Here is a 25,186-nt window from a genome sequence, read left to right as displayed (position 1 = left end):
TTGTAGAGTCAGTTCTTTCCTTCCCCCTCATGTAGTTTCTGGGGATGGAATTCAGGCCGTTACTCATACTGACAAGCAACAAGCACCTTTACCCATTGGGCATATCGCTGTCTCATGCTACTAGTTAAAACAACATGTTAGGGTGGGAGAGATGGCCCAGTGGGTAAAGCACCTGCTGTAGAACATGAGGACCTTACTTCAGGTCCTCAGCACCCTTGTAAAGAGCCAGGCAAGGCAGCATGCATCTGTGATTCCGATATGGGCAGACAGCGATAGGAGAATCCTGGATGCTCGCTGGCCAGTTAGTCTAGCCAGTCAGTGGAGGAGTTTATTTATGCGTTTCTATTGCTGTGATAAACACCATGACCAGAAACAAATTGGGGAGGAAAGGGTTTGTTAGCTAACTCCCAATCACAGTCCATCATTGAGGGAGGCCAAGGACAGGAACCTGGAGTCAGGAACTGAAGCAGAGGCCACAGAGGAATGCTGCTTACCTACCATCCTGTCCCTCATGGCTTGTCCAGATTCCTTTTTAATACAACCTGCCTAGGGGCAGCACCACCCACACTAGGGTAGGCCTTCCATGACTGCTCTTCCAGAGGTCCTGAGTTCAATTCTCAGCAATCACATGGTGGCTCATAACTATCTACAATGAGATCTGGTGTCCTCTTCTGGCCTGTAGGTATACATGCATGCAGAATGCTGTATACATAATAAATAAATATATCTCTAAAAAAAAAAGTCCCACAAACTTGCCTACAGGCCAGTGTGATAAGGGCATTTTCTCAACTGAGGTTTTCTTTTTCCAGATGAGTGTAGCTTACGTCAAGTAGACAAAAGCCTATGTAGCTGTGATGACCAAAACTATACAGATCTTGTCTCAAAAAATGAGAATAGAGGAAGATGACCCTGTGCCAACTTCTGGCCTTCACAAGTGTGTGTGCAGGCGTGTGTACTGGCACACACAAACACATACACCACATACATACATACACACACCACATACATACACACACCACACTGATTTTAATCCCCATCAGTCAAAATGCAGAGAGGAAATGCTCCCTGCTCTGGAGGCTACCATTTCCAGCTGTGCTAAACACTGAGGAGGCCCTCCCTCAAAACACGGGGTGACCTCAAAGTGGCTGCTTTACACCATAGCAAATGTGTGCATGCCGTTCCCATGTATCTGATCCTAGGAGACCCGGTCTGGTTTCCACTGGTTGGAGACAAGTCCCTCACTTGGTGTCAGTGCCTACCCTTCAGTGGGATCTTGATGGAGATGTTGGGAGAGGTACGTTTAGGGAAGTAGGCAGAGTGGCCAGAGCTGGAGCAACCCTTCATATTATTTACTCTGGCATGAGGATGAGGTAGAAAGCCAGGCCTGGTGGATCATATCTGACATCCCAGAGGACTGGGGATGACAGGGGGATCAGACTTTTGACGCCAGCCTTGACTGTGTGAGGCCCAGACAGACTGACAGATAAAACACAGAGCAAGAGATCAGAAGGACAGAAGGTGGAAGACTTAAGACAGCATGGACCGTCTAGCTTTAGTTGAGAGACAAAAAAGGGAGAATTTGCCTCATGAAATTTAGCTAAATCAAACATAAAACAAACAAAACTCCTTGTGGTGGTTTGAATATGCTTGGCCCAGGGAGTGACACTATTTGGAGATGTGGCCTTGTTGGAGGAACCCTGTCACTGTGGGCATGGGCTTTATCACCCTTGTCTTAGCTGTCTGAAAGCCAGTCTTCTCTTGTTTGCCTTGGAACAAGATGTTGAACTCTTAGCTCCTCTTGTGTTATGCTTGCCTGGGTGCTACCATGTTCCTGCCTTGATGATAATGGCCTGAATCTCTGAACCTGTAAGCTAACCCCAATTAAATGTTTTCATTTTAAAAGTTGCCTTGGTCATGGTATCTGTTGACAGCAGTAAAACCCTAAGACACACCCCCATAGTCCACACAATCAGCAGTTCAAACAATCCTGAACTTCAGACTCTCTCCAGTATAGCATTAATAAGCTACTTTTTCCATCATTCCCAAGAGCCCTGTTAGGTCCTAGAGCATTTGCTGTTATTCCATTTATAACTGTTCAGTCTCAAAGCTGGGTCCATAAAAGAAGTTGTCTTTAAGGCTGCTTTTCTAAACCTCTACCACTAGTTATCTACCCAGCCTGAGCCACAGGAGGGAAAGCTCAGAAGTGCTTTTGACAGATGCAACAACATACACCTATAATGTCAGCCACTTGAAAAGTCTGAGGCAGGAGAATCCCAAGTTTGAGATGAGCTTGGGTTATAAAGCAAGATTGTATCTCAAAACAAACTACAAAAATTAGGTCTTTTCATGGGTGACACCCACCCTGGGAGTATCCTTGAGAAACACCACAGGCGGGTTGGAAGACAAGCATAGCACAAGGCATGTGAAAATGAGCTTGTTATGCCTTCTCTGGGCATGCACTCTAAACACAGAAGCACTCTGGATTTCTTAGCTTTGGGATGGAGATTTCACATCTGCATGATTGACTATTATTTTCTGACTTCCCAGCTCTCTTCTCTGTTCTGGTTGGTGTGTGTGTGTGTAAGCAGGGTTGACATTTTCAAGCTTCTAATTGCAGATCTGGTTCCTTTGGTAACCAGCTGGTCACACTGAGGCTACCCAGGAGCCCTACCTGTCCTCTCAACAGCATAGAAAAGGACATGTACCACTATGGAGATTCCTAGGGTTTTAGAAGCTGTGTGCCAGGAAGCTAGGTGGATACCTACAAAACAGTGTGTATGTGTGTGTGTGTGTGTGTGTGTGTGTGTGTGTGTATGCGTGTGTACGCACGTGAGCATTCAAGGTATGTGTCATTGCAATTGCCTTACTACAGGAGGTCTTGATTCAAATGTCCCATGTCCCCCTACCCCACCAAACGTGAATATTATTTTTAACACATTTCCAGGCCTGACTTTCTAAAGGAAAAGTCTTTACTGCTAGGCCACACAATGTCAAGACAGTGCCTGCATAGGGAGGATGGTGTAGAAATGGTCCCTGTTTGGACTTGATTTTTCCTGTGGCTTTTTGTTGTTTATTCCTCTGCTTTGTTTTCTCTGTTTGTGGGACAGGCTGACCTCGTGACCAATCTTCTGTCCCAGCTTCCCAAATACTGGGATTACAGGAGTGCACCACCATGTCTTCCTTCCCTTTAACTTTTGAAGGCCCCCCAGGATAAACTGACAAAGATTATACAAGAGACAAGCCATTAAGATTTATAATCTATCCGGGGCATGATGGCACACACCTTTTATCCAAGCACACAGAAAGAAAGCGAAGACAGGCGGACCTCTGTAAGTTAGAGGCCTATATCCTGGTCTACATGGTAAGTTTCAGGGCAGCCAGAGCTACTACGCTGAAAGACCCTATATGAAAACCAGGCAAACTAACAAGTAGATTTATAATCTGCAAAAATTTACGAAGTAAGAAAAGCTCTAGGTGTGTGACTTCTCTCCTGGGCCAAAGTGCTCTCAAGTTTACAAACTTTTCTTGGGAGAGAGGAGAAGAGAATGTCAAGAGAACAGTACATGACTTTAGGCCTTGGAGAACATAATGGCCTAGACAAAATCTGTTCTTTAGAATGGACAATGATTTGTTAATGATTTGGAGACCAAAACAGAGGACAGTGCTGACCTAATGCTCTCCAGTGTGCTGGCAAGCCCGAGTCATTTTCATCTGAATTTAGTTAACAGATGGTCTGAGAAGGAATGATGGTGACTGCTTCTTCTTGGGTGGGACTGGACTCAGGCAGGGAGGCTTTGGAGAAGGCCTCTGTCAGCACTGGGAGGGAGATACAAGGAGGGACCCAAGTTCTGAGGGATGTCTCAAGGAGCTTCAGATTTCAAGGCACCAGGCTCTAGGCAGTTGTGACATGCTCTGACATGCTCTGGAGTGTATAGTGAGGAACGGAACTGAGGGATCATATGGAAATCCTATGCTTACATTTTTGAGGAGTTAGTAAACGTTTTCCCCTAGACACTGAACCATTTTACATTTCTTACTCAAACTGCGTGGATTCCACTTTTTCTCCATCCTTACCCACACTTGTGTAGAATCTGGACGCTGAGTCCAATCTAGATTACAGTCGACCAATCAAGTCATAGCTTCCATGGTAAGGAGTGTTTGTTGAGACCAGTAGAAACCTTGGTAAGAGAGGTTTGGCCAGCAAAGTGGCTCAGCAAGAAAAAGTGCTTGTATACCAGGCCTGATGATCTGAATTCAATCCCTTGACCCTCATGTTGGAAGGAAAGAAGTCTCACAAGTTGCTCTCTCACATTCATGTGTGTACGTTGTTCCAGGCATGTGAACACACACACACACACACACACACACACACACACACACACACACACACACACACTAAACGTGATAACAATAACAAAGGAACAAGAGCAGAGTGGACATAAACACACATTTCCTAGTTTGTTCTAAGTCTGAGCTTGTAGGCACATTGGCTGCTCTAACACTAGGCGGCGCTCAAAGCCCAGGTTTTACAAATTTTGCTCTTGGCTTAGAAATTTGCTCTTGGCAAAAAAATAGAAATTTAGTGGGCAGGAGGTGTGGACTCCCAGTAAACGGGTAGTTTTCTGCCACTCTGTAGGCAACCCTTAATAAGCTCATTCTTCTCATCACAGTGGACTTACATATGTATTCTTTGGGTTGCAGGCATTACCCCAACTTGGAGGCAGACACTTCCCCAGGAAGTACACAGGACTGTTTATTACCTGTCCCTGCCCCTAATTTGTTTAGCTTTTTTTTTTTTTTTTTGTTTTTTTTTGAGACAGGTTTCTCTGTGTAGCCCTGGCTGTCCTGGAACTCACTCTGTAGACCAGGCTGGCCTCGAACTCAGAAATCCACCTGCCTCTGCCTCCCAAGTGCTGGGATTAAAGGCATGCGCCACTACCACCACCCGGCTTGTTTAGCTTTTTAAAAGGGAACTGTGTACTTTATTACATCAGTTCACTATAGTTTAGGTTTTCATTTAACTGGGCATTTGATTGCTTCTGTCTTCTGAGTTTATAAAAAAAAATGGTTCACTGTCATGCTATGGAGAACACAGAGTCATTTTTCCTACTCTCTTAACAATCCACACTTCTGACATCAGATGGGCAGATGCCCACTCCTCATGTCAATCTCAGGCCCCAGGTTGTTTGCTCCTGCTTTTGATCAACTGGCTATGCAAGATTCCCATGACATGACATGACATGACATGACATGACATGACATGACATGACATGAGTCCCTTGGACTCAATTAACTTGCCAGAGATATTCGTACAACTCAGAGAATGGCTTGCGTTCCTTTTATCCATTTATTAGCAGTTTGTATCATGAAGAGGCACAGGAGGCAAGTCATGTGGGAAGACACAGGTGCTCCTCTCTTCTGCCTGGGTAAACCAACTTTAAGAACCTCCATGTGTAGCCTTCGGAAGCTTCCCAGACCCAGCCCTTCTGGCATTTAAAGGAAGTTTCATTACGTTGGTCTGACTGAGGCACTGGCCATCAGGGGTGAACCTGTGCTTCCTCCTCTTCATGGAGGTCGAGAGCTGAAGCTCAAGGTCTCACCTCTCTACCATGTCGTCATCCTTCAGGGGATGAATCTCCTGACTCTATCTGGGGTTCTTCAGCTACTCGTCTTCCCATCAGTGTATCAGAACACATTTCACGCTGTCACAGGTTCCCTTTCATTTCTGTAATGAGGTTCCCTCCGACCCCTGCTTGGGTTATTTCACAATGTTATATCATTCCAAAGTGACTATGAGTGAGTATGAATCCTGCTTTAGCACTTGCTGATGTCAGCAACATGTATTTCTTTATTCCCTTGTGATTCATCTTACCTCAGTGAAGGCTTACTAAAGGCCTCTTAACCACTAGACACTGTGCAGAGTACAGGTGTGTTTGATGTGGCTTTTCCCACAGATAAGAAAGTCGAAATCGGCATGCATGAGATACCATGGAGGAAAAATGGTCAAGTCTAGGTGATGTGAAGTGGGAAATGAGACACACCCAGTTTTCTTGGAGTTCTTGAGGATGGCTGTGAATTTGGGGTTAGCCAGGGCTATACAGTGAAACCATGTCTGTTTGGTTAGGTTTGGGCCTAGTGTGGTGGAGCACACCATTAATCCCAGCACTCAGCTGATGGAGGCTGGTGGTTCTCCAAAACTTGAGGGCAACTTGATCTACAGAGAGAGTAAAAAGTTCCAGGACAGTCAGAGCTACACAGAGAAACCCTGTCTTGAGAAACAGCAACAAAAATTTTGTGGAAGAAAATGGACAAGATGAATCTTGAAGGCTTAGACACAGCTAATCAACCATAAATGAATGACTCCATTGTATACAGAATCTGAATTGCTGGGGGCTAGTGAATAATCCAGTATTCCAGGGAGGTTGGGAGCACGTGCATGTGTGTGCATGTCTGTGTGTGTGCAGTGTGAGTGTGCAGTGAGCGCCTGTACATTGTATATGTGTTCAGTATGTGGTGTGTGTGTGTGTGTATGTGGTGTGTGTGTTGGAAGGAAAGGCTCATAAGAACAAGAGTTATGACTGGCAGATAAAAATGTGTATGTTTGAGATGTATAACATGATGCTTCCTTGTGTAATGACTATGCTTTATCAAACCATACCAGAAGCTACCAGAACTGCTCCACTAAGTTCATCTCAAATGGCTGACCCATGAGCTTATTAGGTTATTAAGTTTTGAGTAATTTGTTTGTTTGTTTGTTTGTTTTTGAGTGTCACATCATTAATCCCAGCACTCAGCTTGGTCTTTAATTAGGGTGATCCTCCTGCCTTAGCCTTCTTAGTGCAGAAATGAGCCACCATGCTCAGCTGTCATTTGCTTATCTTTTAAAGTGAGGGTTTTGTTGTTTTTGTTTTGTTTTTGTTTTTGAGACAAGGTCACTCTATGAAGCCCCGACTGACCCTGAACTTATAACCTTTCTGCCTCAGTTCACTAACTGTTGGAATTAGTTATGTACTACTGCACCAGGCTTATAGTGTAGTTTGTATCTATTGATATGACAATATGAAGGGATAAGGGTCATTAATAAATTTATAAAAAAATTCAAGATTTTATTTGTTATTGAATGTGTGTGTGTGTGATACAGAGAAGAGAGAGAGAGAGAGAGAGAGAGAGAGAGAGAGAGAGAGAGAGAGAGAGAGGTGTGAGTACCTGCAGGGGCTAGAAGTATCAGATCCCCTGGAACTGGGGTTACAGGAGGTTGTGAGCCATCTGAAGTAGATTCTGATAATTGAACTTAGGTTCTCTGCATGAGAAGTATATGTTCTTGACCGCTGAGCCATCCCTCCAGCCCTCATTTATAATTTAAAGTTATCTCTGTATCTCATATTCTAGATTCACAAAAATATTAAAGTTAACACCTGGAGAATCTCAGTTGATTCAAAATCTTTTGAAATTATCAATTCCCAATTCCTATCTTTAAGGTAAGTCTCTGTCCAAGAATGTGTATCTCACACTTTGTCAGGAGGGGAGGGGAAGGATGGAGAAGAGACTCTGTGATGCAAGATGCTATTGGCTCTTCACAGGATACAGAAGTAACTCATTTCTGGGACCACGTATCACTTTAGTTTGTATCTCTTTACAGTCTTCAGGCTATTTGTAGCTAGCACATGGTTACTATTCAAGGAAGATACATGAAGGAATCCCGAAGTCCTTACTTTTACACATTGTTTTGTATTCTTACATCGTATTTCCTAAGTGTAAAGCCAGTCTGTGGTGGTTTGAATTGCTTGGCCTAGAGAGTGGCACTATTAGGAGGTGAGGCCTTGTTGGAGGTAGTGTGTCACTGTGGGGGTGGGCTTTGAGACCTCTGTCCTAGCTGTCTGGGAACTGTCAGTCTGCTCCTGGCTTCCTTTGGATGAAGATGTAGAACGCTCAGCTTCTCAGCACCATGCCTGCCTAGATACAGCCATGCTTCCTACTATGATGATAATGTACTGAACCGAAGAATCTGTAAGCCAGCCCTAATTCAATATAGTCCTATATAAGAGTTGCCTTGGTCATGGTGCCTCTTCACAGCAATAGAAACCCTAACGAAGACAGAGTCCAAACTTGCATTCTGGTTAAACAAGCTCCACAGCCTTGGGCCCCAACAGAGCTATTTCAGAGCTTTACTTAGTAGCTATTTGTGTTGACAATCTTCTGGCTTCAATTATTGCCCTGGCCTTTTCAGGAATCCTAGAGCAAAGTAGTCCATGGCAAAACTCCCTAAAACTCCCTGCTCTCCTGTTACACTTACTTTTGTCTTTTCTTGTGCCCTTGACTTCCCCTAAACCAAAGGACTGCCGAGCCAATTGTCCAAAGGCTCAGGAGGATAAAAATGAGCACAGACAAGTAAACTGAATGACAGTGGTGACACAGGACTCCATCTGCGGGACTGCCATTAGACGGGAGTACGGTTTGGAATCAGACATAAAGGGAAGGCACTCTAGGGCTGATGGCATGCATGCACGCTCCTCGTCTGAAAGGTCTGTGTTTAGACTCCATTTGGGTACAGCTAAAATGGGGAGGAAGATGTAGGAGTGGGGGGGGCACACACACGGATCAGTTACTTCTTTGTTCATAACATGCAGCTGCTCAGTTACCTGAGCATTTCTAAAAAGCTGAAAACCAAACTGTCCTGTATATAACCTTGTCTGAGATCGGTTGTTAAAATTCCATTTGTTGTTATTGTGTATATGTATGATATGTGTTTGAGCACAGGAGTGTGTGTATAGTGACAGGATAACTTTTGAGTGTCAATTCTCTCCTTCTATCATATGTTCAGGTCAACTTGCATGGTAAATGCTTTTACAAGCTGAGCCATCTCCCTGACAGAGATCAGTTTATTTAATGGCCATCCTCATCAGTAATGACTGCAAGAAAACAACGGTTCATCTTTCAAACAAGAATTGTATGTATAAATAAATTCCTGTATCTATGGCTTTCATACTGAGACTGATTTGGGGGACCTCCTCTCCTGGGGCTCTGGGAAGGTTAAGCACTGTTGGAAACTATAAAGACTTACCATTGATGTTAATGCACCCTTATTATAAATGCCCCTGGTATTTAATTTTTCTATAAAGAAGCAAAAATTTTTAGAGATAGGCAGTTTGATCTCCTAACTGAGCGATAAACCTTGTACCCTAGCTGCTTCAGGGAAGGGCAGTCAGCCAAGCAGTCAACTGACTGCCCTCAGACTAGCACCTGAGGAAGCCAAACGGCAACCTAGCTGCTGCTGTAAAGTACAGCTTTGCCTCCTGAAGGCAGAACCCCAGGCACAACTGTTTAAAACAGCTTGTGTTATATTTTCCTGTCCTCACAAGTCTTGGCGAAATCTAGATGATTTTGCAACTACCATCCAGGTCAAAGGAGAGCATCTCCCCTTGGGGCAGAACAGAGGGACTTCGGTGACTGGTGCCAGGACAATGACATGGTTCACATGCACACAGGTGTTCAGGCAAGCTGATTGATTTGTCCTGGGAGCTGGCTGGGTGCTGTCTTCCTGTGCTACTGCTCTGTTGTCACAACAGAAGGCCCAGTAACAGGTGTCTCCTAAGCTGCCTTTTCTGGCCTACTTCTGATCTTTGTCGTCAGTAGAGTGGCTGGACTGGAGACAGCAGTGGTGATAGCTGAGGGACTGGTAATGGAGACAGTGGCAGTGCCAGCGCAGAGACGGTGGCAGAAGTGACGGGCAGTGGCAATGGCTATGGGAGGGCACTGAACAGCTCCCGGGAACAGTTAAGTTAGAAACAGCCGGCAGCAACTGAGTAAAAAAGCTTGAGAGCTGAGGGGATGGGAAGCATATGGGGCATAGTGGGGTATAGCGGGGCATAGTGGGCATAGCGGGCATAGCAGGGCACACTTACAATCCCAGCACCCAGGAGTCTGCGCAGGATTGTGAATTTGAGGCCACATAACAAGACCTAGGTTAGCCTGAACTATATGGTGACCCCTCCTCCCCCAGACTAGCCTGAACTACATGGTGAGCCCCCCCACACCAGGCTACCTGCTAGCTAGTGAGACCATGACTCAGTGCCTTAAGCTGTACAGCTATTAAAAAGGCACGATTAATAGCTAGGAATCTCCAAAAACTTTTTAGACCTGCACCAAAACGTAACATCATCGGCCATTGTAGGCTAAAGGACACAGTACCTAAGGTTCCCTGCACAAAAGCCAGGAACAAAGACTATTACCTGCTGCTGCTTGCGGCCATCTCCTAAAGCTCACTGCTGCTTCAAGTTAGGAAAGTTGCCAAGAAGGAACTGTACAGGCATTTGTCTCCATCTGCCTCTATCTGGGTAAAGGACTGTCAACCAGTTGACAGCTCACAAATATCAACCTGGGCCTCTGCCTTCCTCTGAACTGTCATGTTGCCTGTCTTTGATTTGAATGGTTACTTACAATACTGCTTTAGTGTTCAATGTCTGGGGAAACAAAACTGGCCCTGGTATCACTGGGAAGCTGGTGGCTATGGCGGGTAACAGAACAGCAGTTGCAGTCCTCCACTACCAACCCGCAAAGTAGCAGGTGCTGACTCGCAGTACACTTCACACACTACGGCTTATAAATGACCACCCCCTCGAGAGTTCCTATACATTCTTATGTAGGAAGATTATTGAAAACTAAAAGTAAAGGAGGGGAAAAAAACCAAGCAGACAAAATCCTACTTGAGGTTTATTATAGCCGAAACAATAAAGAAAATGTCTGTTCAACTCTTTCCTGGTCCCCTCCCTGGCATGCCTTGGCCTTGATTAGAAGCTGGTTTACAGGTCTGCTAATGATGCTCAGATAGAGTGCTTGCCTGATGTGTGTGAGGCCTGGGTCTGACAGCCAACGCTTCGAGATGCATTGTGTGTCTAACACCTTAGCAAGGCGACTTGTGTGATTCAGTGGAAATCTTATCCAACTTAAAGTACAAGTTTTAGTACAGACAAATTGAGTGATTTAGAGACAAAATAAATACATGACTTCTTGCTTGTTCTGGTCTGTATGACTGGGACAGCCATCTGCCCCCTGGTTCAGCATTGTTGGGTGGTCTAGTGAACTCCCAATTGCTCTGAGAATTGGTGAGTGCTGCTGGTGTGTGTTAGGGTACTGGGGATTGAACACAGAGCCCCTTGCATTTGGGGCTAAGTGCTGTACCCCAGGCAAGGACTGTAAAACTTATGAGACATTATTTTTTATTACTATATTGTTATTTTGGTGTTGGATTAATATTAAAACCAGAGCTTATGCCTACGAAACACTCACACTGTACCGCTGGCTTATACCTCAGGCCTGTTTTATTTCATTTATTTAAATTAATTCTTTTTTTAAAAAAAAACAAGGTCTCACATTGTAACTCAGGCTAGCCTCAAACTTACAATAATTCTTCTGTTTTTAGTTTCCTAGATGCTGGGGTTGAAGGCATGAGCCACCACATCCGTCCTTATTTTTATTGAAAAATGGGAATAAAGCCATCATATATTTTATAAACTTCCATGGAAAGATTTTATTCACTTTTATGACTTCAATAACTTTTATTGGTGTTATTAACTATATATACTAGTTCTTTAACTTACTAGCTATTCTCACATATCTGACACAGTCTTCCTCCTGACTAAACAGAAACTACAAGAATTAAGTTCTTTTCAAGTTACATTACAAAAATAACTTTTTTTTTAGCATGAATTAGTATTTTCTATGACTATTATTCTTGAGGGTAGTATGTTTGATTTTCGAGGGTATGAGTTGCATATGTTTGCCCCTTAGGTTCTGGGGAAAAAGAGGGAGACACAGACAGGAAGGCAGAAGAGGACAAGCTCAGTGGATGAGGTGGCAGACGAGGGAAGCAAGACAACAAGAAACCACACTCACAGCCTTGGTTCGCTGGGGAGAGATACAGGGGGTGGAACACTCAAGCCGACATGGTTGCTCTGGGCTGCTTTGAGCATAAAAGCCCCTTGAATGGGATTCAGAAGAGGAGACAGGACAATTGTTCAATTCCAAAGGCAATTTTGTTTAACACTTTTCTCTTTCTAGGCATTTTCTAAGTATATGGGAAGCTGACCTAAATCCTGTAATTCACAGGATTCTGGAAAGTTATTTCTTAAGCTTGCCTGGTTTTAATTTAACCTCATGCTGGGCAGTGGTGGCGCACGCCTTTAATCCCAGCACTTGGGAGGCAGAGGCAGGCGGATTTCTGAGTTCGAGAGTTCGAGACTAGCCTGGTCTACAGAGTGAGTTCCAGGACAGCCAGGGCTGCACAGAGAAACCCTGTCTCAAAAAACTAAAAAAAAAAAAAAAAAAAAAAATTAACCTCGTAAGACCACCTCATTTCACACCATCTGTGTAGCAACCGAAGGTTAGGAAGTGATACAGTTTCATTGGATTTCAGAGGTGAATTAAGATTTTTAGCGGAAGTTTAACACCTTCTTTGTAAAACAGAGACCCTAAGGTCCAGCAAGATGGCTCAAAGGGTTAAGGCAGTTGGTGCCAAGCCTGATAACCTATGTTAGATCCCCAGGATTCACAAGTCGGGAAGAGAAAATCAGCTGTGGAAAGTTGTCTTCTGAACCACCCATCCTCACCCCTCCCCCAAATACATGTTATTAATAAAATGAAATAAAATAGAAAACTGGGGCAAAGTAAAATTCAATTATTGAAGATCCCGCGGACACCAAGTGTAAGATGACGACGTGCAGACCAAGTTCTATATTATTTCTGATCGTAAAGATCTTCTCAGGATTTATAATTGATTCTAAGTTGTAACAACCACCCACAAAGGAGAGGCAGCAACCAAACTGCAACTACTCGCCTTCACGAAATTTACAGCGGTGAGGCTGGAGAGATGGCTCTGTAGTTTAGAGCGCTTCCGGCTATGTGGAGAAGACCAGGGCTTCTTCTCCTCACTGATGTCCTGAAGCTCACAACCGCCTGTAACTCCGCTCCAGGGGGACTGGATGCCTCCGGTCTCCTCAGGTACCTATACTCATGTGCACATACATAATTAAAGATAGCAAGAATCCTTTAAAAAATTCAAAATTGTTCTTTAAAAAATATTTCCTAATTGCCCTTGAGGCAGAAGGATCCTGAGTTTAAGGTCAACATTGGCTGTACTGATTCTCATGCCTCAGCTTTCCAGAGAGCTGGGATTGTAAGGGTGCACCACCACACTCAGCTCTTGAGCGGGGAGGGGAGTCACAATGAGTTTGCTTCCTTATGAAGTGATTAACAGTTCAGTTCACTGGGATGAGATGCTCCAGGGTAGGGTGGTAATGGGGGAAGGGATTTGTAAGGGTGGGACTGGGAAGAGAGGAGGGAGAGGGGGCTGTGATCCAGATGTAAAGTGAATAAAAATTTAAAATAAAAAAGTGCAGCTTGTGCACTATTATTAGTTTGCACTCCTGTAAATTTTTTAAAAATTAATTTCTATTTTACATGTATGGGTGGGTGACTGTCTGCATGTCCGTGCATCAGGTGCATGCAGTGCTCTTGAAGGCCAGAAGAGGGCATCAGATCTGCTGGAACTGGAGTTACAGATGGTTTCGAGCCACCGTGTGGGTGCTAGGAATTGAACTCAGGATCTCCAGAAGAACAGTCATTGCTCTTGATGGCTAAGCCATCTCTCCAGCCCTAATATGTCACTTTTAATGGTTTTCCACAAGTAGTTAAAATATGTTAAGTATGGTTTGTATTTCAAGGTTTATATTTGAAAAAAAAACATTTGATGACAAGATCCTTTTCTTTTTGTCATATTTATATTGACTAGAAGAAATATATAGCAAAGATTTTATCTTGGTTTAACATACTTTATATGCATCAACTCATTAAGAATAGAAATGAGTCTTAGCACACTTACAGTCTCCGCACTTGATATTGATAATATTGTCATGAATCTGAGGTTAGTCTGGGCTGTATAGTGAATACCAGGCTATACTAGTGTATTAGTTCCAGCTGGAAACTAGTATGAGATCCTGTTTCAAAAATGACAACCCTGCCCACACACCCCATACAGCCAGAAACAGTGCTTGGCATATCTTAGGTCCTGATAACTGTAGATTTCAAATTAATTGTCCTTATTCCAGGGAACTAGGGAGACTGGTGGAATCACTGATGCAGTGATTTTAATAGTGATTTTAATATTTCTGATTGGGTTAACCATCTCCAATCAAATACGTGCTTCTGGAGAGGTAATGTAATCTGAATTTCTTCTTGCTGGTACTAGAGAATACACAACTCCCGGCTTTGTGCTAGGGGAAGTGAAGCAAATACCTCTCATCTCAATAATATTAATGGGTTAGCGATGATGTATTAAAGTTCTCTCACGTAAGGCACTCAATAAAAAGTAGCAATTATTATTAAACATTTTCTATTATTAGATACATATTAACCACTGGTGACCTGTTCTTTCTACAACGCACTGGACCCTGGTTGTAAAATCACTCCTTGTAAACACCGGGCCCCGACGAGATTGAGAGATCAATAGTTTTATGGGGGAATCGAGGAGACTTAAGCAACTGGAATTCGCACCGACTGAACCAGTGGAATGTGACGAGGCAGTCCAAGGTTCACAAGCATCATGGATCAGCAGGAACATATTTCAAGTCCCTTTATTGGACCACTCCCAGTCTCCCGTTCGACATCATTTCAGGATCCCGAAGCTCCAGGCGCTCACAGCCCGCGGTGGCACGCACCTGGCTCCGCCCTTCCTCCCGAATTCCACTGAACTCACTCACCCGGCCCACAAGATTATGAGAGCATCCCACACAGTCACTCAGGATTCCTATATCAGAGACAAGAGCAAAGGCTGCTGGGAAGTTGACCTTTCACCTCTCCTCTTACTTCAGTTCACCTATTTTGACTCTGGCAAATGAAGCGACGAAGACAGTGGGGGGGCGGGACTTGGAGATGGCCAGCCCGTGCCGATTGGGTGGAGGTGGTGCCGGGGGCGGGCCGTTTGAGGGGCGGTGTCCCGAGCCGCGGGAGCCGCGGGGGCTGCGCTTGCGCACTGGGCGGGCTACGCGTGCGCGGTGGGCGGAGCGGTCCTCTACCTTCTTTACCAGCCCAGGCTTTCCTAGCTGTGCACAGCGCCGTGTGCTGCTCCTGTTTCATTGCCCTGTCGCGCAGTGTCGCTGCCGCTGCGGAGTGGGCGTTCAGTTTTCGGATCGTCATGGCTGGCTACGAATACGTGAGCCCAGAGCAGCTGGCGGGCTTTGACAAGTACAAGGTAGGAGTAGGCGAGCTGGCGGTCGCCCCTCTCCCTCGCGCCCCGGCCGCGCCCTGGCTGCTGAGGGGCCGGCGCGGTCCGTGTCACCTTGTGCCTTGCCGCGTGGCGCGCCGGCGGGTGTTGTTGAAGGGGATCCTGGGGGGGGCACGCGGTCTGGGAGCTGGGAGCATCCTAGGCCCGCCGCCCGGTCTCGGCACCCCGCGGGAGACTGCCTTTTCCTTAGAGAGTGGGGTGAAGAAATTCCTTTCTTTCCTTTTCCTTATTACTTGTCACTGCGGCGTGTTTTTAGCCTTTCCCAGAGAGGGCGTCTTTCCCTTCTTTTGGTCTTCGTTTGAATGAACTTCCCACTTGTCTCTCAGTGCTTACAACTTAAGAGATCTGGATGGTCTTTTAGCGGATGCTAAGGGAGGGAAGTGACTTCTCCAGGCCTTAGTGCAGATGCACCCCACCCTATCCCTGGAAAAAGGCTTTCACTGAGGCTGCTAGCGCTGGCGCTGCAGGTTAAGACGTAGTGCACTAGAAGGAACTGTATAGTGCAAAGAGCGCGCGGGCTTTCGAGTACATAGAAACTCCACTCAGCCTCACTTTTAGGCTCTTTAGCCTAAGTGTGAGTTTCTGTCGTGCTTAGTATATTGGAAGGGGTTGAAGAGCGTCCGGCACGGTATGAGCTCCCAGGAAATGCTGGTGGGTTTCATCCAGATTTAGTAGTCCCATCCAGGCTACTGGCCATCCAGGCATCTTAACGTGAAATAATGAGATTTAGTGTCTCATCTTTGCTAAGCCTTTCCGGAGGGCAATCTGTTCCTCTATGAAAGTAGTGTGCGTGTCGAATAGAATGTCCAAATGACGATGCTGGTCCCATGGGCAGTAGTCATCCAGCAAACATTTGTGCAATGAATTAATATTTGGGGGAAAAAATCTTCATTTTGTTTAACTGGAATAGAAAAAAAGCCCCAGGGGTTTTAGAAGGCTCTAGGATATTCTTCTTTGAAGCAATGTTGGACCATACCATTCTGAATTAAGGTGGTGACTTGTCTTAAAACTATAACTGGGAAGAAATTGCAGCGCTCTCTTAGTAACTTAGGTCAGAAGGCTGTTAACCCAGATACCTCCTGTGTGTCCGCACCGCCCTCTTGATTATCTGTGCTGCACTGCAAAGATTGGCAGCCAAAACATTTTCTTTTGAATTTTAGAGCAAACTTTTATAAAATAGCAGTTTTATTTAGTGAACCTTGTTTTCCTTACAGTCTTCTCTGGGTTTATAGTTTCAGCTAGATAGGAGTCCTATTTTATCAGACATCTCAGTGTTGTTTTCTGTGACTATCCCTTATCTGATTCCGCTTCTGTGTTTGACAACGGGTTTCCTATCATCCTGGAAAACAAAGGTCAATTTAGCAATCGCCCCAGTGTTCACTAAAATAGTTTGTTGATGTTATTCTAGTTACAGTGAGGTTTTTTTGGGAGGAGGAATCCAAAATCAAATACAAATGTTTAGCCTTAACATTCTGGTAGAAGGCTGTCTGCTGCCACACCACATCCATTTTAAAAGAGTGAATCAGGCATCCAAAGGGAAAAATCTGTGTGGTCAGTTTTGTTGGCATGTGAATTGCACACAGAGATCCTTTCTTTCTCATTGTTTTCTCATTGTGTGGTCTTCAGAGAGTACGCTTTATAACAGTACGCTTTATAACGAATTAAGACACCACCCCCAAGCATGCAATCAAAATACTTAAAGAGGCTTTTATTCTCGGGTGTGACCTTTTATAACAGAGCAAAAGAAAAATAACAGCTGGTGGAAAAAATTACTTTTGAACCAGTTTAATTTCTCTATCTTCCCTAGAGGTACATTTGAGAGCTACATGTGGGAACCTGGCACTTGCATAGAGTAGCTGCTGAGAGGGGTGCACACAGAGGTAATGAGGTTTCTGTAGTAAGAAAGGGGTGATTTCCAGTACAGAAGATAGCCTGGGGTGGATCAGTTTTATATACTCTCTTAATATTTATGTCTTCTGGTGAAGCGCCTAACACAGTCCTATTCAGTAGTTAGTTTAATAATTACTTGTGTGTTAGGACAGGAGCGCTAAGTGGGCAGGGCTGACAGCCATCTCATTCAACAGGATCAGTGTCTCCACAGCATCCTGGGCTGAAGAGATGCCCCGTACATACTGAAGGAATGAAAATGGAAAAGGATAGAAGGTATTTTAATTAGGTCTGGTAAAAGGAGCTCTACTCGGGGATGCTGGAAGGCTTCTTTTGAATTTTCATTTTGAATATGATGAGCTAATTTAGAAGTGCAGTTATTCTGCTCCATTGCTTAATAAGGAGCTCAGACAGCTGTGCTGAAGTATTCCACCTTCAGGAGGGTCGTCACTTCTCTCCTCGCTGCTTTTCCATATTCCTCTTGTTCATAATGGACAGATACTTACTGCTGAAGGACTCCATATTTTAATGGGTTAAACTGGTGTGGTTTGCTTAGTCAGACTGAGGGAAGGCACAGTTTTCATTTACAGTGTTGCAGCTAGTGTCACATTGTATCCTTTTGCTTTAGAGGGGAAAGAGTTAAGTACTTTGTTTAGTTTCAAGAGTAGAATTTCAGGAACTGGTTTCTGCTGTTGGGTAGTTAATGAATGTGGCTGATGACAACAACCTGATACAGGAATTGTAGCTTTTGTGAATTTATTACTGTTAGAGTTGAGCTTTAAAGAGAGATTTGATTTGCATCTTGATAGCAATGCCAGAGAACCAGAATCCAAACTGGCCTTCGGTCTCACTGGGTCATACTGTGTAATTTTATTTATTTAGCAAGCATTTATGGAAGATCTGCTTGTTAGGCACAGCACTGGGGTTGCAAGATTAAGCTAAGATGAAACTCCTGACTTCAAAGAGCCTAGTCTGGTGGCAGATAGGGATGAGTAAACAAACCTTTATAATTAGTGAGTATGGATTGAAGTTCTAGGTGCTGTGGAAAAGGCCAGGAGGCAGCACACTGATGGGGTGAGACTGGATGTTATACCTAAGGAAGACTTCCAAGGTGATGGAAGTGAAGGCAAGGCCAGGCTGGAAAGATGAAAACTGAGTAGAGAGAATGAAGAAGGGAAAGGTATCTTGTCATGAGATGCAGAGACAAGCCTGAGAGGATTTCTGAGACTCATAAAATAAGGTGCTTGAGTATAATGGTGGCATGCATGGCAGGTGAGACTGGAGAGGAAGACAGGCCCCTAGCAGAGTGGGAGTAATCGTGTTCTGTAGGTTAGTGTCTGTGGCCCACATTTATTGGCATCAGAATCATTGGGGGGGGTATTGTTAGGCGGTGGTTACTCCCTACCAAGTAAGTGATTCTGATGCCAGTCAATCAATCTATCAGTCAGTCAGTTTCTGCCTAGGAAATGTTGAAGACCTGAATATTATGGCAGTGGGGACAGAAAAGAGGGAATAGAGATCCTGTGTCTGTGTATCTGTGTCTGTCCCACTGTGCCTGAAGTTCACAGATCTCTTGCTTCTGTATCCAGAATGTTGAGATGACAGGCCTGGTACCACTGTGTCCACCAAGGGAGCAGAGATCCTCTTTCTTTCCCTCCCTCCTTTTTTCTCTTTGACAGTCTTAATCTGTAGCACAGCTAACCTCCAACTTCTGATCTTCCTGCCTCAGTCTGCCTTGTTCTAGGGTTATAGACATGAGCTACAACACCTAACAAAGGAGAGGAGATTCTGAAAATAGAGGTTATAACTTGAAAACTCATACTGAATGTATCTAGTAGGTACATTTGAATTTGACCCTTACTTTGTTTAGAAATTAATCTTTCCCATAAAAGTCCATATTTCTGGACACTCTTTCAGAAAATTGTACAACACTGCCCTTGAGATTCCTCTCACAGTTCAGGGTGAGTGCTGCTCAACTTCTTTTAAAAAGATGTATGATTGCACACATCTGTAATCCAGGCACCAGAGAGGCCAGCCTGATGTACAGAGTGAGTTCCAGGATAATCAAGAATACATAGTGAAACTCTGTCTTTTTTGTTTGTTTGTTTTTAAAGTACATGGGTACAGAGGAGGCAGATGCTTCCATGACTCTGACATTTTTGAGGTGATGACAGGAAGATCAAGGGCAGCAAGTTTTAGACCATCCTCGGCAGTGTGAGACTTAAGTCTCAAACAACAAGAACACAATGGAAAAACCTCCAAATATCATAAATAAATAAATAACAGTGCTTTCCAGTTTGCCATTTTCCTCCTGTCCATGTATCTCATATGCATCTTCTTTGTTCATTTGATCTTCTCCCTCATTTGATCATTCCCTCATTTAAGACTGACAGAATTTGGTGAGCAGTGTATTGGGGGCAGGGTAGAACACACAAAAGGTGTGGAGAAGCCCAGGGATGATCTGGGATCTGGTAGGTAGGTAGACTAGCTGTCATGTGAGGCAGGGTTTGTGAAGTACCATACTCTAATGCTTTAAAGTTCTTTTTAAAATTTCCGCTCTTTATGTCTCTGTGTGTATCTCTCTTCCTCTCCCCCCCCCTTGCTCGTGTGTGTGTGTGTGTGTGTGTGTGTGTGTGTGTGTGTGTGTGTTGTAATTGGGTCTCTTGGAGACCAATCTAGTTTCAAAGTCTTAGGTAGCTGACAGGCCCTATGACTTTATAGTAAGTTTTTGGGTAGGGCATTTCTTGTTAGATGGGGACATGTGAAAGTATAGTTCATGGTTTAGGATTAAAACAAAACTTCTTGTTCTAAAGACCCATCATGCTGGGCATTGTAACACATGCCTAAAATCTCAGCACTCCAAAGGCAAAGGCAGGATTAGCAAGAATTTAAGGTCAGCATAGGCTACATAACAAGACTTTGATTCAAAAAAAAAAGAAAAGAAAAAAAAAAAAACAAGGAAACAAAACACCAACTATAGTTTGTGAATGAGTTGTCCTCTGATAGAGGCAGTTTCTGTAATTTCAAAGACTAGGATGCTTCATGAGCCTCAGTAGAAATGCTATGAGAAATTACTGGCTTTGATTTCTGTTTACTGGGACTGTGGACTGGCTGCAGTGTAATCGTATGTGTAAATACAGTGAGACCCAGCTGTCAGCTGTTACTCAAGAATAACCCAGCATCAGTGGTACCTCAGTTGCCTGCAGAAATTACTCCTGGTGAGTACATTCATAAGCCTTGGGAATGCTCTGGGGGTTTTAGGTAAAGGTATACAGTTGCCAAGTGTGACGAGGTATCCATGTGACTGCAGCACTCGGGAAGCTGAGACTGGAAATAAAGCCACCAGGGCAGCATAGCAAGACCATGTCTCAAGTTTACTCATTGCCTTTCTCCTTCCTTCCTCTTTCCCTCCTTCCTCCTTTCCCTTTCAAATATCTCTCGAATTATATCTTGAAGTTAGAAGAGAAAGGAGTCCTTCTGAAGAGACAAAAGGAGGGTGGATAGGGAAGTTTTATCTGGTGCAGGGGAGAGAGACTCAGTAGGAGAGGGAGAAAAATTGCTTGTATTTAAGTGCTGTGTGGAGAAACACCCAAGGCTCTACCACAGTACAATGGGCTGAGGTTTGACACCAGGCACTTGGATTTAGAGTTTGTGTTCTTCATGCTATGCCATCTCTTAAACCTAGGAACGAAGTGTAAGCTGTTCTGCATTGGTACTGGCTGTTATGCACAAGATCTGTAAGACTGGAGTAATAACCTTTAGTCGTGTGCTTAACTGGATATGTATCTAATGGTTTGCAGATGAGAAAATGGACAGTGGGAACCAGAGCTGGCACAGGTGGGCTTATATTGCTAGTAGTGTATTCAGTTGAGTCTTGTAGTCCCGTATCTGCAGGGGATATATTCCAGAACACTTAGTGGATACTTGAACCTTGAGGTAACACAGAATTTTGTATGTCATGTAATTTTGCTACAGATACAAGCAAGTCTATGATAAAGTTTAATTTGTAACTTAGACACAGCAAGAGATTAATAACAGTAACAGTATATTCTAATAAAGTTCTATTAACATGGTCTCTCTTGATCTTTGTCAAAATACTTACCATAGTCTTCTCATGACCACAGTGGCTAGTGGTGAGCTGAGTGAGGTGAGTGACATAGGCTTTGGGGAATGAGATTTGAAGGGAAACAATGTAATTCTTGGCCCCTACTGAATGGGTGGTAGTCTGTATGACGTGGATGTGCAGGATAATGGGACACATCTCTACCTCTCTGGGCAGGGACAGGATTTCATTGATACTCTGAATAAGCATTAAATTTTAAAACTTATGAATTGTTTATTTCTTGGATTTTTCATTTAATAATTTCTACAGTTGACCAAAGACACAGAAAGTGAAACTGGATAAAAGGGATATCTCATTCACAGCTCTGAGAATGAAAATGTTTTTGTTAAACAGTTTGGGAGTTATATTTAAGTAAAAAGTACGTACATCCTGTTGTGTGGATCATTATCAGGCAGTCTGATCGCTAGCTTTTCTCATCTGTGAGTTTGATAGGTCTTACTTCACAGGATCATTTTCAAAGTTGAATGAGTTAAAATTTGTCAAGTACTCAGTGTATAGTGCTTAGTGTTAGGTAAATGAAAAAAATAAAACCTGCTGTTCATGTGTCCCTGCTTGTAACATTAAGAAGGATGTAACATACAAAGACACCCTCTCATCCCACCCTGAGGTTACACCAGATAACATTTGTGTTTTGTTCTGCCTAGCTTTCTTATATGGGTGTTGGGAATCGAACTCAGGTCCTTGTGCACTTTATAAACTGAAGTATATTTCCAATTCCAGAACAAATATATTGAAGCATGGTAGCACATTCCTTTAATTTCAGCACTTGGTAGGCAGAGGTAGGAGGATCTCAGGAGCCCAGCTTAGAGTACATGATACCTGTTTTAAAAACGCAGGGTTTCAGGGTCCCAAGCTACACACAAACCTCTTTGTGCTGGTTAGTTTTTGTCAACTTGACACAAAACTAGAGTCATCTAGGAAGAGTTAGCCTCAAATGGGGAAATGTTTCATCTGATTGGCCTGTAGGCAAAGATCTCTAGGGCATTTTCATGATTAATTATGGATGTGGAAAGGTCAGCCCATTTCCCAAGTGCTGGGACTATCGGCATGTGTCAAAGCATTCCTTGGTTCAGCAGTCTTTCTCAAGCTTCTTCCTGGCTTTATAGACATAATACAACTGGCAGTATTAAGTATTTTTTTCTCAACTATGACTTTCCAATGTAAGAATCTTCATGGGGCTTTATGTATCTATCATGTGCTTGATATCCACATTCTTCAACAAGTAGTTCTGTTTCCCTTACTGAGGTGGACCCACTTGTCATCATGGCTGTGTGTCTCTCCTGACTGAGATTCTCCTGTCTGCTCTGGCTTATTAGCAGATATAAAATGGCTGTACTCACTGAAATGAAATCTTTGAGTCATATTTGTGGGTGTGGTTCTTAAAGCCTCATAGTCATAAAGAGAATATAAGAAACTTTGTTTCTGTTTGGGGTTAATAACCTTCTGTTTCTCTTAAAAGGCTTTGGAGTTTAGAGTTGGTGTTTTTGGATCTTAGTTGTGGCACAGTGCTTTGTTTCTTGCATTTAGTAACCTTCTAATGGATACTTAATGATTTATTTCTAGAAACCTTATTATACTTTGCCTCTTGCTTACAATGTAATGTTTGGAGTTACCCCTAGGAAGTGTCTGTGTTGCCACTGAATTCCTGATGGTGCCTTATTCAGCTCAGGAAACCCTGCAGAAGGGTTTGCTCACAGGCAGATTCAGGCCAGGTGTGCCCCTGGTCCCATTCCTGGGACCTTGATGCTTGTGGATCTGATTGGCGCTAATAAGTTGTGTCCAGTTTGAGACCCACACTTTGAGAACTGTCCCGCATCAAGGAAATGGTCAATTATATTACAAGAAATGGATGTGAAAGAGAAGTTATCTTACTCTAAAATGTATACGTTAGCTTTCAAATATCAAATAGCTGTAACTTTTCTTTTTCCTTTGTGGTGCTGAAGGTCAAATCCAGAGACTTGTCTACACTAGCCAAGTGCTCCTCTGCTGAGATAGATCCCTAGCTTTGTTTTTTTTTTTTAAGGTTGCTCAGGCCAGCCTCTTACTAGAAATCTTTCTGCTTCTGCCTCCTAGGTACTGAGAATGTGCATCAGGCTTCAGCATATCTGTTCTTTTTTTTTTTTTTTGGTTTTTCGAGACAGGGCTTCTCTGTGTAGCCCTGGCTGTCCTGGAACTCACACGGTAGATCAGGCTGGCCTCGAACACAGAAATCCACCTGCCTCTGCCTCCCAAGTGCTGGGATTAAAGGCGTGAGCATATCTGTTCTTAATCTGGGAAGATAGTTAAGGAAATTCATGAAGATGTAAGTTTAGATTCCCAGAACTCAATTAAGAAAGCTGGGCATGGCCGTACATGATTGTAACCTTGGTATTGAGGAGGCAGAGATAGATGGGTTCCTGGGGCTCACTAGCCATCCTTCTTAGCCTCGTCAGTGAGCCAGCCAGGTTCCTGTAGAGACTATCTCAAAACAACAAAAAAGGATGGTTCTGGAGGCATAGCACCAGAGGTTGACTTCTGGCCTTCACACTTGTGCTCTATGATACATCTTAGAAAAAACAGTGAGATCCATCATCTTTGCTGTGTTCTGTTGGTTCTACCCTCGGGAAGCAGAATGAACCATTAAGGGCATAGAAGTGGGTAACTCACTGGGAGTCATTGTGAGATGCATGTTCCCTATATTGGGGAAGAAAAAAATCTATACTGGGAGAGGTTGCAGTTTTAGTGCACTGAATCTAGGACAGTGGTTCTCAACTTCCTAATGCTGTAACCCTTTAATACAGTTTGTCACGTCATGCTGACTCAACCATAAAATTAAATTATTTCATTGCTACTTCATAACTATAATTTTGTTATGTTACGAATTGTAATGTAAATGTCTGGTATGCAGGATATCTGTCAAAGTGTCATTCACTCCCAAAGGGGTTGGGTGCAGCTCTAGGAGTTAATGGTTGGATCATGATAGTGTATAGTCCGGCTTAAAGCAAAGTGATGAGTTTCACTGGAGTGTTCTAAGATGACAGTCTTACTGGACTCATGGTTTATAACTTCGACCTTCCCATTTTATAGCCTCCTTATCTGTAAGATTGGGACAGATAATCCTTACTTTAGTTTCTTTCCCTGTTGCTAGGATAGAATACTTGACAAAGCAACTTAAAGGAGAAAGAATTTCTTTTTCCTCATGGTCCATGGCGGAGCAGTCAAGGCAGCAGGGGTATGAAGCAGTGGCTCACCTCAGAGCCATTCCCAGGAAAAGGAGGGATGAGCACTCTCAAGGCTATCTTTCTCTACTCTACATAGAGTCCAGGATTCCCTGCCCAGGCCCACAGTTAGATGGCTTTCCCACCTTATATAACATAATTCCCACATGTTCAGAGAGAGGCTCAGGTGATTCTAGATTTCTGTCAAATGGCAATTAACACTATTATATCTACTTTATAGTATTTGCTGACAGGCTAATGCGTTGATCTTCCAGTGACTACACAGGGTACTTGATAGATGTACTTGTTCATATGAACAGACTTCATATGTGTTTATTGAGCACATACTGTGTGCTGGAAGTATAAAAGATCAAAACTTAATGTGCTGTCTACCTTTTTCTTTCTGTTCAGGCGCTGAGTCCCAACTTTGTATATGGAAGACAGCTGTTTGAATTTTTTTTAAACAATAGTTTTTAACAATTGGGACCTTTTGTATTATATGCTGTGCTTAAGTGATGGAAGTAATTTTAATTTATACTGAAATCTCATTAAGAACTATCTTGCAACCCTTGGACATGATGGGGAACATCTTTAATTCCAGCACTCAGGGGGCAGAGGCAGGCAGATCTCTGTGAGTTGAAGCCAGCCTGGTCTGGAGAGAGAGAGAGAGAGAGAGAGAGAGAGAGAGAGAGAGAGAGAGAG

At 43.6% G+C, this 25,186-nt stretch overlaps 1 protein-coding gene across 1 annotated transcript in view; it reads left to right on the top strand.

The window, feature by feature from the left end:
- The first annotated feature begins 15,089 nt into the window (after window positions 1-15,089).
- The window catches only part of Selenoi (selenoprotein I), a 35,330-nt gene continuing 25,233 nt past the window's right edge, over window positions 15,090-25,186 (top strand). Inside the window, exon 1 of the mRNA XM_028782933.1 lies at window positions 15,090-15,244. Within this exon, the coding sequence (XP_028638766.1) occupies window positions 15,188-15,244 (57 nt within the window). The 5' untranslated portion in view covers window positions 15,090-15,187. The remainder of the gene's footprint in view (window positions 15,245-25,186) is intronic.

This window comes from Grammomys surdaster, unplaced genomic scaffold, assembly GCF_004785775.1.
Source record: "Grammomys surdaster isolate TR1022 unplaced genomic scaffold, NIH_TR_1.0 946, whole genome shotgun sequence".
Classification (NCBI taxonomy): domain Eukaryota; kingdom Metazoa; phylum Chordata; class Mammalia; order Rodentia; family Muridae; genus Grammomys; species Grammomys surdaster.
Note: the sequence above shows the minus strand (reverse complement) of the source record. Positions and strands in the feature narration are given on the sequence as shown.